This window comes from Myzus persicae, unplaced genomic scaffold, assembly GCF_001856785.1.
Source record: "Myzus persicae strain clone G006 unplaced genomic scaffold, MPER_G0061.0, whole genome shotgun sequence".
Taxonomy (NCBI): Eukaryota; Metazoa; Arthropoda; class Insecta; order Hemiptera; family Aphididae; genus Myzus; species Myzus persicae.
Window position 1 is genome coordinate 994748 of NW_019104266.1, and position 16255 is coordinate 1011002.

Here is a 16255-nt window from a genome sequence, read left to right on the forward strand (position 1 = left end):
GGGATTTGTACTTGGGAAGTGCCAACTCTATTCACTTAAATACCAAAAATAATATTGATGTAGAAAATTGATTCATTTTTCTTACTATAAAAAGTGTCTTTGGGAGTACAGACATACGCCAAAAATATAGCTCACATCATTGTACAATAAATGCAGAGCTTCACTCAGAATATAAAATTCATATAAAAAATCATTAAAAATAAAAACTGTGTAAAATGCAGTAAAAAATCAAACATTTTTCGTCGGTTGGTTAGAATTTGTGTTATAACTTAAATATCGAGGGATGTTTTGAACTAATTTTTAAATAGGTTTTTATTGCATGCTAAAAATAATGTTTGAGCTTAGTTGTTTTTAGTAATTTATTTAATTTAATACATATATGAGTACCTAGCAATTGAATGTCGATGTTATTGAAATATACAAAGTAATATAATTTTAAAACTTTTTATGTGTTTAATTTCAACAAAAAAGTAATTTTGTACAGTTATTATAGTTATTGAATAATTTGTTTGTAAATCTTCAAACCTTAGATAATATTGTTACCAAATTTCCAAATTTGAATGAATAGTGGACTATGGTCTTTATTTAATTGTATTTTATCGTATGTTAAAAATCAAAGGCATATTATTTTAGTTAACCTACTTTACCTAATCAAAATATTATTGGAATCATGATACGTGTCTTCGAGTTGTGGAGAACGCTATTCTTGGTAAACTACAATGATTGGGTAAGGTCAGGCATTATATTATATCGTCTCTTAGATGTTGCAAATCACACAAGTTTTTAGTTGTCATACATTTATATTAAAAAATCAAATTTAAAGTTGTGGTTGGAAATATTGTAGTAATTTTTAGTAAATAAAAGGTGTCCTTTTGCATTTAGAACTGGAATTATTTTTTAAATTTAGCATTTATGCTTTTTCTATAAATCTTATGAATTATTATTAAAATGTACGAGTCGGAACGTCATTAAACAATTAATTTAAACAGAATGGAGTTGTATTGCTGCGTAGTGTTAATTATTAATAATGTGCGAGTAATTGAAAAGTAATTGAAACTCTTATATACTTTAGTACTTTAGATAATTACTACCTTGTGAACGAGTCATTATTTCTTAATGAAAAAAATCTGTCAAGTAATATTATTTTTACAAACAATTATGTATTGCCGTATAGGTATATACATTTATTTATTTATCAATGACATCTAAAAACATTTTTTTTCTTAAAATATTTAGAATCTGAAAAACATATTTTATGAATAAAAATTGTAGACGTTAGACATAAATTACAAATTAGTCAAATTATTTATCTTAATCTCCTCCTCCCAGCGTGGTGAGTAAACCAGTCCATATGAACCATTCTTTATTTAAATCATTCTTCATATAATTTATCAATAATTGAGTAATTATTACTTGTGTTAGATCATAATAGAATACAATTTATTTTACGCGCTTGAAATATGTCAATGCATCATCATTATATAGCATGGGCTTGTATATACTAGAAAATAGTCAAACATGAACTAAAATAAGAACTATGTACGTAAAATATATGTAACGCAAATATAAAAATAAATATGAACGACAAAAAAAATTAAAAGTTCTAATGCCCAAAAATGTATTAAACATTAAATTTGAATTAGATTATAGTCATTTTTATAGCAACAAACAATAGGTAGTGTGATGTATTTTGAAATAAACTGTTTTAATAGCAATTGTGAGTTTAACCATATTTTATTGTGTACAAGTAGGTACAAAATCGTATACTTACGTTTTTTCTCTGAATTTACCTAAATTTAATTCTCTAACGAAATAGTACCTATATTTTTATTTTATTTAAATACCTTCGTACTGTTTGATTATCAGATGTAATAAGCTATTTGTTATACCATATACCTACCTAGGCAATTTTACGGAGCAAGGGTGCAGTTGCCTCGATATTTTATAGTGGAGGAAAAGATATCGTTTAAAGTAATTTATATGCAGGGAGTGTGCAGCAAGATTTATTCAAGAGGTAGAGTGGGGATTCACTCAGAAAAGTAGATGAGATGGATCGATTAAAAAAATTGTCATAATATTTATTTTTGTGACATGAGTTAATAAAAAATCATTTGAGGGGTATTCAATCCTATGCTCACGGGTCTGTTCATATTACGACATATTTAAAAAAAAAACCATTATGCACTTAAGCCATTTACATGAATACATTAAAGGAAGGAATTTAACTTGAGTTAAGTGAACTTCACATAACTGCGTTGAGTTATAACTTTAAAAGTATAAACTCAATAAAAAATAATAACTTAACTCAGTTAAAAATAAATCTAACTCATTTTTTTAAATTACGACTCAGGTCGTACATTTAGTACATTACTATTATTAGTAGGGCTCAGAAATTGTTGCATTTGCATGTTTTTTTGGTCTATTAGATTTTTTGCTAAGTAAGCTTGAAATTAATTTCACGACACTACTAAAAAAATACTAAACGTTCATAGTGAATATTTTTGCATATTAGTGATGCTACTTTTTTTAGAGCATATTTGATAATTATATGTTTATAACACAGTTTGAAAATTTGATGATAAAAAAAAACTTTAAAATGTATATACTTATTTTGAGAGATTTTACTTGGTATTATTGTATAGTGTTTTTCAAATCCCTAGTTGAAATGTTTACAATTTCGGATTTCCTGTTTCTATTAATAAATATTTAGTAAATATTATAAAATATAAAAATGTTTAGTAGAATATTTGTTACATGTATTCATGACAATTCTGAAAATAAAATAATAAAATAAAAGGGAATATTTTTACTATTGTAAGCTCATAAGTGCATGTATATTTAGTACTTCATAAATGCATTCAATTCTGACTCTACTTATTATGATTATTTATTTTATAACTTTACCACATTTACCTACTTATTGGTGTAGACACATGTTTTTAATTTAACTTTCACTATATTATTCAAATTGATTGAAAAAAGCTAAATATTTACAATGTAAATTAATCTAATATTCCAATTAAGTTAGTAGTTTCATTAGAACATTAACTAACTTGTTAAGTTTAAAAGAAAAACATCCTTTAAACCAGTTAATCTTTCTCTTTGAGTATAAATACACATATAGATACACATATTGTTTTATTCATTATAATACGGATGATAGGTACGTACTTTATGTATTCTTACTAATTTTAAAATTATATAATACTTCTATGACTATTAATTAATGTTAACATATTGTATAGATTTATTATTGGTAAATTATTTGAGGGAGGACCTCCTCCCACAATATTATTTTAGCCACAATGAGTAAAAAATAATTTTATGTTTTGTCCCCCTCCCAAAAAAACAACATCAATTAGGCTTTATTATGCCATACAGAATGTTATAAATGTGATTGTCTATCATTGTATCATAATTCATTGGTATCTAAAGCGTACTATTTATTATACATACATTATATAAGATATAAATAATTTAAATTAAGTTTCCAAGTTTAGTTTTATAGACTAAAATACTAAATCAATTCTGGTCTATAGTTGTGGATCTTTAACCAATAAATATGATGGTATTATCATCATGGTTAATCATACAATTTATTTAAAAGCCAGGCATCTTTTGTAGTCAACAAATTGGGTAAGTTGTATAATCATAAATTTCTATATTATTAGTCTATTGATTTCTATAGTCCAATATTTTCAATAAAATCAATTACTTTATTTTTATTCAATAATTATTACCACAAAAACCTTTAGAATTATTATCATCTATTATCAGGGTATCCTTTATATTAATTTTTCGTTATTTCGTTCCAAATAATATGTATTTTAACTTATTCGTACCCATTCAATGAACTATCACGTGCAGATTGACAAATGTGCATGCAATAAATCGCGACAGATGAAACATGTGTCCGAACGTCACGTACTATGGTAAAGTCTTACAGTTTGTATTGATATTTGATACAATATACATAATACAGTAAAGAACAATAGTTAAACAATTTTTTCATAAAAATTTTTTTTCTTTTTTCTCCTACTATAAGATGCCCCTCCTAAGGCGTCTTGTGGATGCCTTGTGTATGTATAATGTATATACATACATTGTGTTTTGGAAAAATTATATAATGCATTACGTTTCGATCAAACTAGCTATGATGTTCTCGTCCATCCTAAGTATAATCTCAATTGACCTGGTCCTGGTGTACATGGTTTACTGAATGTGTAATGTGTATATTATTGATGTTAAGTAAAAAAACAATTTTTATTATCCGTTCCGTGTACTGCTAATCATCGTGTGTAACGTTTCTGAGTTGAAAAAATGGTATGTAATAAGTACTAATAACTAATAATAATAGAAAGGAAATTAAAAAGAAAGACAATTATTTTTGAATGAACATCACAATGTTTTAACCTTATACATTCATTAAGTAGTATGTTAGTATAAAATATAATTATTTAGACATCTTGAATTTCTTTCATTTATTGTTTAAATGTTGGGTAGTTTTTAGAGAATTTTATAAAAAATCAACAATGATTGTGGTAACCTGAACTAACCATAATACACCTAGTAACTAGTCATGACATTATTTTTCTTTAAGAGGACGCGGTACCCGCATTGTCTCCTAAATCTTACACAGAAACAATATAGCTAATTTTCGTTCACTAGATTCAATAGTGTGCTGTAAGTTTTGACATAAAAGTAAATTGATTCATAATACAATTTAAAGGTAAGATTATTATCTAGGGCCCAAAGTAGGATTTTATTGATATTATTTTTAAGTAACTTATGATCATTTTAAAATGTACAGTTTCAAAAAGGTCACAACTTACTTAAAAAAAATAATATCAAAAAACCCTACTTTGGGCCCTAGATAATAATCTTACCTTTAAATTGTATAATATGATAATTCACTCTTATATCAAAACTAATAGCAAAATATTGAATCCGGTGAACGAAAATTCGCAATGTCGTACTTGTGTGAGACAGAGACAACACATGCGGGCACGACGTCCTTAAGATACGATCTATTAAGATATATAATTTACAATAATATTATAGTATAGAGACCTACTAGGTATTACTGATTACAGAATACTGAACGTTATATTAGAATATCAAGAAAAAAAAATATTAAGTCTTTAACGAAAAAGGTGCAGCTCAAAAGGAAAACTTTATTATGATAACAGGGTAATATTGTTGTGATTTTTTAACAATTAATTATATTATAATGTCAACATATAGGAGTACAAGAACTGATATTATTTAAGCCCACAGACTGTAATAAGTAATGAGTAATGATTTATGACTAATGATTTGTTGTAATGGTAAAATTATTCGACTAAAGTATCCACCCCGTCAGTTACTTAGATCAAAAACATAAAGGTATTTTTAATTAAATTTTATGTACAAGACTCGAGAGGATAAAATATGAATTATAAAAACATTCGGTACGATATAGATTACAATGAAAAAAACTGTAAGTAGGTAGTATTAAGTTTTCAACTATGGATAACAACTATTACTCATAAACATTGTCAACATTTACGTTAAAATGTTTTCATATCAATGATAATTAAAAACTGAAGAATAGTCGGAGTTATTAGATATGGAATCAACTATTACTATCAGATTAAAAAAGCTAAAATAACTTGAAAATCAATAATATATAAATCATCTAGAGAAAGAAATTAATTAATTTTTTGATGAATTAATTAAAAAATACCTTAATAATAATTACTTAATTGTTAATTATATATATTGCACCAATTTAGTTCCGTGATAGTCTCTATCCGGTACATGCACTTTGTTTAAGTTGCGCTCTAAATGTACTTGATAATACCAACCTACCTTAAATGTTGGCATTTTGGGTACTAAAATGTACATTACTTCTATTTTACCCATCTAAGATAGCTCACAGATAAATTAGCATCCTTTAAATTTGACATTTGGATAAATGTAGAGTCTGAGCTCTTATACGAAGTAATAGTCTTTATCCACACAAACATAATTATAATAAGCTAGCTAATATTCTTAAAAAAATGTCGGCCAAATAGAAATCATTGAATTTTGAAAGTTTTGTAATAAACTCTCTCCAAGATATGACAGTCTCTTAATTATCTTAACTTTTTGGTTTCTCGTCTAGTAAAACACTTTGCACTGAGCGAAATTAAACATGTTATTGATGAGTACCCTCAAAATAAATCCTCTACTTTTGATCTTATAACTGATTAAGTTACTTATATGTCCCTAATAAAAAAACCAATTAATCTACCCAACTCATATGTATGCTACTTAAATACTTTCCTACTTTCTTACTTTGGAAATTATCGACTATTGTTTTAAACTTAAGTCTCTAAGATTAGTTTCATAAACCGCCTGAAATAGTACCTTCCCTCTGTCCTATAAGTCTATTATCGTATTTTGCGAAAAAACTTCTCCTGAATAATATTTTACCATGTATTTCCTGAAATTCTATTTCACCTGATCCTCAATTTGGATTCTTCTCTGCCTACTCTACAATTTAACAAGTGCACAGGGTGTTATAGATGTTGATGAGTTTTGGATGCACATCCTATACATTTAAAAAATATATAGCCCCCCCCTCAATTAAAATCCAAAATACTTAATTTAAATGATCACATAACCTACGCCTACTAAAAACATTTTGTATTAACATTTCGAATTCAAAATATCACATTATAAACATTATTAAATTCCCCACCTTTTGGCTTTTTGTCTCACAATATGTTCGGATCTCAAGATGAGAACCGTTAAAGAAGATGCAAAACTTTATTTTTACAAACGTTTTCTTAGATGTTATACATACACCCGAGCTCACTTATAAAAATATAGCATGGAAAAGTCATTAATATTTAAAACCAAAGTGAAAATTTTATATTTAAATATTTAATTCAAAGCTTATTGCAGTTTAGGTTTATTTATTTATTTGTATTGAACATTATAAATAATTAATTTTTATTTTATTGAATTCCAGCTCATCACTTATGAACTTCTAGAAAATGTATTATAATTTAAAGTAATAAAAAACGATTGCTTACTATCTGTAAATACTATCAAACTTAAAGTACCCATTATTTTTGAAATCATGTATGCACATATTGCTGGTTGTTTAGAAGAAATTTAGGAGTAAATTCTTTGATCTATAATTATAAATAATAACATTTAACACATTATTTAGACAATTTGTTATAAATTAATATTACATTCAAGTGGTTTTAAAATATTTTTGTTCTACAGTTTTATATCAATTGGTAAAGAAATGAATTTTCTTGTGGGTGAAAAGTTATCGGTTAGGTTGTTTATCATTTATAATCACATACTTTCGGGTAAATAGTGTATATTTTGTCATTTTAAAATTTTAAAACGTTAAAAGTCTTAATAAATGTACTCTAGATATTCCAATGAATTCGGCAATGATATCAAAATTAGATTAGTTTCTTGTGTATCTACCTACCTACCTATCTAATCTTATCAAATGCTTACCAAACTACTAAATACGAATTTTAATTGTGAGTATAATTATTTAAAAAATATATTAACCACGTCAATGTTTTATGAACTTGAAAAATAATAATACACAATTGTACTACCTACTGAAACGAAATATTTTTATTATAGGTACTTACATTACGCAATTTATGTATCAGATAACACACATATTATACACAAACGATTTGACCAATTGTCAGATTACAACTATTTCTAAAATAAAAAGAACACGAGCTTGTTCAAAATATCCCATCAGTTAACAAACAAAAAAATGAGCAAATAACAATTCAGAATATAATCACACGTTTTAAAAGTTTAAGATAAAATGAGCTGTAGAACAGAATAATATTATGGAGTAAGACTGTGGTAAAATATTATATTTTATTAAACTTAGAACAATATACCATGATGTTTTTGAGCCAAATTTCAGAATATAAATTTAAATAAGTAAAAGTGTATTCTACATAGATATTATGTTCCTATTGCATTTTGATAATTCTTATTTCTTACTAATGATATATTCAACTATATTCTGATATTTTAAATGTTTAATTTGTATTAAAAAATATTTATTAATAAAGTTGTATCATTCTATAGGTCAAAACTAATTTTTTTTTTAAATTGGCAATTGATAATATACTTGGTCATATTGTTGAAATCTTTCTGCTGTTAATTCATTAATTTAGTGAGTACTATATTGGCGTATTGTTATCATCATTCACCATTGATTCGACTTGATTTAGAAATGTCATAAACTTTTAAATACATTTTATTAAAATATAAACGTGTGTAATTCACTATTTCACTTACCTATTTGTATTATACATTTTCTTTTTTTACAAAATCGTTTTAAACATGCCAAAATGTTATTATAAAAATTAAAATATTTTAAAATATTAGAACGTTCAATAATAATTTACTATAAGTAGGTAATTAGCAGCAATAGTAAATGCTGTATTTTTAGTGTATTAAATGTATTGAGAAATATTTGGCTATTTGAATGAGACGATTATTTTTAAAACATAACTTTAAATTATAAAGACAATAATATATTTTAATGGTAAATGTAATAAATAATTACGAAGTACCAATACCTATTATATCGATGCTGATTTTTTCTGGTTTTATCACTCAATAGAGGTTGATGACTTATTTTCCAATTATACCATAAACATTTTACTACGCAAGACCTGATATTGTATTTCGAAATTAAGTTGTTATTAAAATAAAATATTTTTATAAATTACTAAATCACTATACTTATAGTATTATATTATAATAACAACATACTATTGTCATTATTCATTAATCATTAATGATCACTGATCATAATATTTTGGAATGTATGTCTGTGATTAGTAATCCTACCTATCTAAGATATATTACTAATAAATTAAGTCGCATTACAATGCATACTCCATTTACTAGGTAGGTACTTTTTATTGATGCGTATAATTGTAATTTTGGATTCTGAGGAGGGTAATGAATGTATTGGTTTGACAATGATTAGTTTTGTTCACCTTTTGAATCAGAACAAAATAAAAATGCTTCAATCTTCAACTTTGATTGTGGTTACTTTTTGGTAGCAAATCGGATACTGTTTATACTTTAGATGTCAAAAGTATATGAATGAAAGAAATAAAAGTACTTTCTTAAATAATTAGAATAAACCAACCAAAAAACAAATACTTACGCAATACAAGTTGTCCACAAAATCGATTTTGTTTTATTGTTGTGATTCAAATCAAAAGGCTTACCAAAATATCGTAGACAACATTTTTTGAAAAAAACTTTTGGAGTTCAATTAGCATGCAATTTATATGCAATAAATTATCGTAAAAGTCAAATTTTTTTTTTTAAAGTTGATCTCAGAACTTTTCTTATTAGTTGGAGACAATACAACCAAAGCTAGTGGCTAGCAGGTAACGTTCTGCTATACATCAGGTGTTAAGAGAATTTGCAAGTTCTCGTGATTTTGACGAATGTTGTCGAAATTCTAACTACAGACGCTCATAAAAATTATTGTAGTTTCCGGATCAGGTTTTTTCTTTAAGCTTAAATGAACAAAAACTTAAGTAGAACCTTGTATTAAATTTTAAGTATTTTTGCCAAACGATCAATTTTTTATTGAACAATTATTTAAAAAAAAACTCTTATGCCTTACAAATAGCTAAAAATATTTTTAAAATGTTATGGTGTATATAAAATGCTAATATAAACATTTAGTGAACATGTCATCTATCAACGGTCATTTTTTTTGAGTTACACAGAAAAACAAAATCAATTTTGTCAAAAACCGTATTACTTAGTTTTATTTTGTTTCCCGCGGCGCTTTTGAAAATATAGTTGGAATTTTAAATGTTGACTTCCCGAACGCACCAATTTCACTGTCCCACCATAAAATATATTGAAGTTGAAAATTAAACAATTATATAAATTACTTATCGTGTAAAGTGCACACAGACAAAAAAACATTTCAAAACCAGTATGACAAAATCAATTTTCTTATTTTTATTTCAGTAATTATTTAAGACATCATTCATTACAGTGACTTACTGCTCAATTATGAAGTAAATTTGATACCAACTGTACAGCAGAACAGTTACCCACTATCCCCCTTTAAAGTAGGTAATTCAAGTCAGTGGCGTAGCCAGGGGGGTGTTGGCGTTTAACCTCCCCAACCATTGCCATTTCCCCCTAGTGAATGTATTATTTATCTTATCAATTTACGAAAACTGTAATAAACTTAGTTTAATTTATACTTCCCCCTCCCCTCATCATAATCCTGTCTATGCTACTGATTCAAGTTGTTGGTGTAATGAGATAGTTCTATAATATTGGAAAAGAGCTCAGCTATATAAATAGTAGGGCGTGAATAATTATTTATTCTTTGATGAAAGAAAAATATATTTAAGTATGAATATATATGAATAAACAGAATTAATTATAAGAAAACATTTTTAAAATATTCAAATTCACAACATGAAAATATTGTTAAATTGTCTACATTTTATGACAATAAGTTTAAATTAATTTCACATTAGTCATTAAATTCACACGAAAACTTTAAAATTAAATTACTTTCACGTGATATAAAATATCAATGTGATATTAATTATTAGTAATTAATGAATAAATAAATATTATTTTAATTTGTTATTGTGGTCATCAAATCTGGGAAGAATAGTATTTTTTATTTGCATTTGAAATCGTATTATATTTTGGTCGTTGTATATGATCTTATATCAATACATTCATAATTGTTTTATATTCTAAATTCTTACACTAATGATTATTGATTTGTACAATGATTAATGTTACTCACAATTATTTATTTAATTTATATACTAGGTAAATAATTCCATTTAATCACTTTTCTCACGAAACTTTTAAAGTTTACCATTGAATTGTTCTATATAATCTTCTGAAAGTATATATGTATCAGTATAGTCGCTTTGCGAACTCAGTAGTTATTTGCTGTATATTTTAAGAACAAAATTAATGGAATTCGATGGAAGTATAAAGTAGTTGATATTTGTTATGTTTACAATATGTATACATTTATAATATTATGTTTGATATGGTATATTGTATAATATTATAGTTGAAGTTTATTGATTTTTACACCCAAAATTAACATTACATCATAAATACACATTATCATCATTAAAAATCATCGTCGACGACGATCATCATCGTGGTATCTAACTTCAGGCATACATGGACTCGTAACAACGACACGTTTTTGACCCTTCTTACGCGTCGATTACATAAAATACGACTTACCTGCACATAATATTATGGTGCAGGCGTGTCGAAGGGAGTATTCGAGAGACGACCGCCTCCGAGTTTTTTGTTTGTTGTACACAATTACTGGAGTTTGTAGCAGCATTTAAACATTAAATGGGATTGGAGTGCGGGTTGAAGTAGACGGGTCTAAGTGATATGGTAATATGATCGTTGGACAAGGGTTGTTGGTTAAAAAACTTTGGTTCTAATAGAAAGTTCATCTCGCAACATTGCCATTCACCTTGGTATGTACGTTACTATCAATATAGGTATAGTAGATTGAGGTTATGGCTGAATAATTGTCGTATTAAAGTCGAAACGGTCACTCCCGTGTTTGGTAATAAATTATGAATAGGAAGTTCTGTGGAGGGTGCGAAGAGACTCCCTCTACGCCGTACGTTAAAAGAATAGACACATACAATGACCATAGTATATGAACATTTTTTTTATGCAAATTTTCACGATGCTATTTTTTTCGCACACATCACTGGGGGTGTTAAATATAAATAAGCGTTTTTCAGTTCATGCGAAGTATAAATGTAGAGCGAAAAAAAGATTACTGAATACACGAGGCAGTGAGTACCTATATATATATATATATATATATATAACAATAAAAGCAATATACTGGCGGGAAAGTGAATTGACATCCCAACACGTACACGTGAACTGTACATACATACAACACCGGGCCAGTTGCAATCTGCTGATTTAAGTAGCTCTGACGGCCCTGGCAGTTTGACTTATCTATTACAAAGGGAATGACAGTAAACGGACCGTTTTAATTGTTTCAAATTCCGTTTGTTTTCACTATAATATGATCACAACATTAACTTATTGTTGTTGTTGTAACATTCCTGTTTTATTTACTGTTAAATTATCACGGTTTTTACAATAACTCAGTGTTGATAACAATATATTATATCTAAATAATAAAAATAAAAATAAAAAGTAAAATTGTTTGAATAAAATTAACTTATCATGTAAATTTAGATTCATTTCACTCTTTATGAACAATACGAAATACACTCGTTTATCTTGATAGACGATAATAATATGAGATGTCGTATAAATAAATTAATCTGGATGATAATAATGGTAATAATACCTCAACATTTTTTAATAAATACGCTGGGCAAAGATATTTCCGTATATAATTTTCACCATATAAGTAATGCGGAGTTGAAACCCTTTTTTTCTTTAGAAATAACAATTTGATCTTTTTTTTTTTGTTATAAATATCTTACAAGGTGCAAAGAAGACAGCTAATCAATTTTAAATTATTTACAATTAAGTAGTATTTTTTCAATTCACAACATTAAGGTTTTTTAAGTATGGGTGCAAGTACCCATATATGAACCCGTAAAATACTACAACTTTTCCAAAAAAAAAAAAAATTAAAACAAAATCAAACAGGCTTGGTATACGTTTTTTAACTTAATCTCTTGTCGGGTTTTATTATCTACATATTGAGCGGGTTTTCAGTGAAGGGGTGGTGGGAGGGTCAAACACAATTGTTAGGGGGTCCAATTTATTTCGTTGCATAATCTGCCGATTAAGTCTGCACACACATATTAGTATATATAGGTATTATTATTTATACGGCACTTTGGCAGTTGGCACCCCCTCCCCCCACGCACACACTCACACACTCAAACCCACACACACGCACAAGTTCATCCATACGTATCGTGGCTAAATACACTTATGTGTGTTTGGACTTGGTGCTACGAACGTGTGCTGCGGACGCGCTGTCTGCTTGTTAGTGTCGTCCGCCGCGAAACGCAGACAGGCTTACGTCATAGTTACACATACCTATATAGTAATAAATAATAATGGAAACGTGCCAGCGGCGATCGTACGATATTTCGTCCAGTTTGAGATCGTACCAGTGTTATTTAGCCATGCATATTAAGTCAGTGCACATGATATAATATTATATCATAATCACAGACGCATTAACTCGAGTGCGCGCTGGAAGACGGCGGCGGCGGCGGCGGTCGGCGGGCCGGACACGACAGCGGCGGAGGCCGTCTGATGGCGGACGGACGGGAAAACACCAGTAACGGTCTGTCGGCTGCCGCGTGAACGTCCCCAGCCTTATACGTGTGTGCGTACCACCGCCACCGCACCGTCATGAATACGCGACGGCTGTCGTTGCCGCCGCCACCACCACCGCCGCCGCTGCCACCGCCGCCACCACTGCCGCCACCGCGATACCGCCGCCACTGCCGCCGCCGATGCGGCACGCACTTGGTTAACGGGCGTAGAACTTTCGAGACCGATCGCCAGAAAATAATATCTTTTTCTTGCAGCGCCACTCACACACACACACACACACACACACACACACACACACACACACACACACACACACACACACACAGACACACACACTCACACACAAAACAAACGAGTGTAAATAATAATAGTACATGTACGTAAACGCTGTGTGTATATACTTAAATATATATATATATATATAAATACAACAGTTTATGGCGGTGACGGCAACAATATACAATTTACATACAACTACTATTGCTCTTTAAAATAACACAACATTATAGTAATTTTATACATAGAGTACAGATAATATTAATTATTGAATTTGTATTGTTGCGAATACACGCGTTAGGTATTTTATGAATAATATATATGAAAATATATTCCGAGACGGTATGTGAGCTTTATGATAATAATAACATGTACAATATATTTTGTGTTACAGGACGTGCGATTGAATTTCGGACGAAAACGGTGGACCGAACGATAACCCCAGGACCTTTGATGCGTTGGAAGATGCCGAATGTGGCGGTCGTCGCCGTCGCTGTCGCCGCTATGTTGCTGGTCACCGCGGAAATGGTGTTAGCGGCCGGCGGCGGCGGCGGTGGTGGTAGCGGTGGCGGCGGTGGCAGCGGCGGCGGTGGACGACAACGCGGCGCGGCCACCGCCGCCGCCGCCGAACGTCAGCAGGACTTTGACAGCGATGACGACGAGTCCCCGCGGACGCCAGCCGCCGTCCAATGCGCCAATTGCTTGGGCCACGAGGGAATCAAGTCACTGAGCATCGAGCTGATCAAAGCGTCGATACTGAACAAGCTAGGCATGCAGCGGCCCCCGGAGTTCGGTGGTCGGCAGCCACCTCGAGTGCCCACCGATCTGCCACCACTGCAAGATCTCATGCGCAAGTACAACAACGACCATAGCAGCTCGGTGGTGGTGCTGCCGCACATCCGGCACAAGTCGCACCACCAAGACGCGGCTGGTGACGGCGGCGCCGACATGCAAAGCGACGAAGCGACTGGTTACTCGACCACCTCGACCTCTGGGGATAACACCAATGGCTACAACGGCGGCTACAACGGTGGCGACAACGACGACGACGACGACTATCATGTCAAGACGCACAAGCTCATAGCTTTCGCTCAGCCGCGTAAGTACAACACCGAACGGTCTTTAGTCTTTACCAGATATGTTTCTCCACATGTTTATTTCAGCGGTATCTACGTATAGAATTAGACATTCGATTATTTTGCGACAGCTGAATTTATTAGTCTTAATTGTACATTGCAAGGGTTACACCATGTGCTGATCAGCTGGTGTCCCTGAACAATTATTGGCCATATTCGAGGAGGTAGCGACCCCCTAGGTCTAGAATCGCAAGTCTATAACCGTATATTATTTGAAAAAAATTATTCTTCTCAGCTTTTGCCCATCAACCGAAATCGAACAAGCGCGTTCTAAATCCCTCATCGTCCGAAAGTATAAGAATGAAGTACTGTTCCCGTCAGAGTTACACGACTTCACGATTTTCGCAAGCAGTGGTGTTTTTCAACCATTTATGTATATAATCGTCATCATTTATCCTCAGTTCTTTTAACCCAAAAAACTCGGCACATATATAAGTAACAATATACGGGTGTAGTAGGTACAGTGGTACATTAAATATAAAATTGTATATCTCGTTTTGAGGCGAATCTGTGACATAGGAGCAATTTATATTTTCAATGTTTTTTATTTCGTTTTTAAGAATAAGAATTTCATTATTGTGATTTACCGGGTACAACAATGCGAATAGACAGTTGTGTCTATGATTTTATTCATTTGATTTACTTTGTAGAAGTTTAGAATCCATTCGTAAGAGCAGGTTAAGAATTTCTATTTAATAGGACATTTTCTCAACAACATCCCGATCTTTTAATTAACCTCTATGATCATTATATTATTTATTGTCCTCCGAATGATATGTAACTAAAAATATAAGATATATAAAAAAAAATTTAATTTTGAATAAAAACTAAGCTAGGTACATTTAAACCATTACGTTAGATTATTATATTACATTATGAGCCATCTTAGTTATACTAGCCACATATTTTTTTGTTTTTAAGAAACATGAACGTTGAAGATTAAACAATATCTCTATACACTATACATCTAATGTAATATTATGTTTATTTAATTACAATTTATAGGAGTGGAGAACTTATTATTATTATCTTACGATGTTGTGGTATTTTATTACATACATAAGAAATTATTGTTCATAAAATTGATATGTAATTTTTATGAATATTTTTCAATTTGTTAAGTTAATTATTAGTTATTATTAATCAACACATACAAAATCATTACATGTGGAATTGTATATTTTAAATATCATTAATTTGAATTATACTCTGCAGATGAGTTATACAGTAACAGTTTTGACAAAACTTTGAGGAATAGGCTTAAAATTTAATTGCACTGCATAAAAAAATTGCATAAATTGTTTTCATCCTCTTGCACTTATTAACTATATCTCAACATATTTACGTATTTTTTCTTGTTATATCTTAAAACTTTTATAACATTTACTGTTAATAATTGTCGTAAATTATTATTTTTTTAAAATTATATTTAAAAATTTAAAAGAATCACCCAATTACCGGCGGGACCCCGAGCCCACTTA

The 16255-nt window shown here is 29.8% G+C and overlaps 1 protein-coding gene across 7 annotated transcripts in view; it reads left to right on the forward strand.

The window, feature by feature from the left end:
• The window catches only part of LOC111040629 (growth/differentiation factor 8-like), a 45452-nt gene that overhangs the window by 12935 nt on the left and 16262 nt on the right, over positions 1-16255 (forward strand). For 4 of the 7 annotated variants that reach the window (XM_022324596.1, XM_022324595.1, XM_022324591.1 and 1 more), the window contains exon 2: positions 14033-14737. In XM_022324596.1, coding sequence (XP_022180288.1) covers positions 14092-14737 — 646 coding nt within the window. In that variant the 5' untranslated portion in view covers positions 14033-14091. Of the gene's footprint in view, positions 1-4150; positions 4324-13688; positions 13739-13823; positions 13940-14032; positions 14738-16255 lie in introns of those variants that run through there. The other 3 variants (XM_022324592.1, XM_022324594.1, XM_022324593.1) reach the window with 3 other exon arrangements.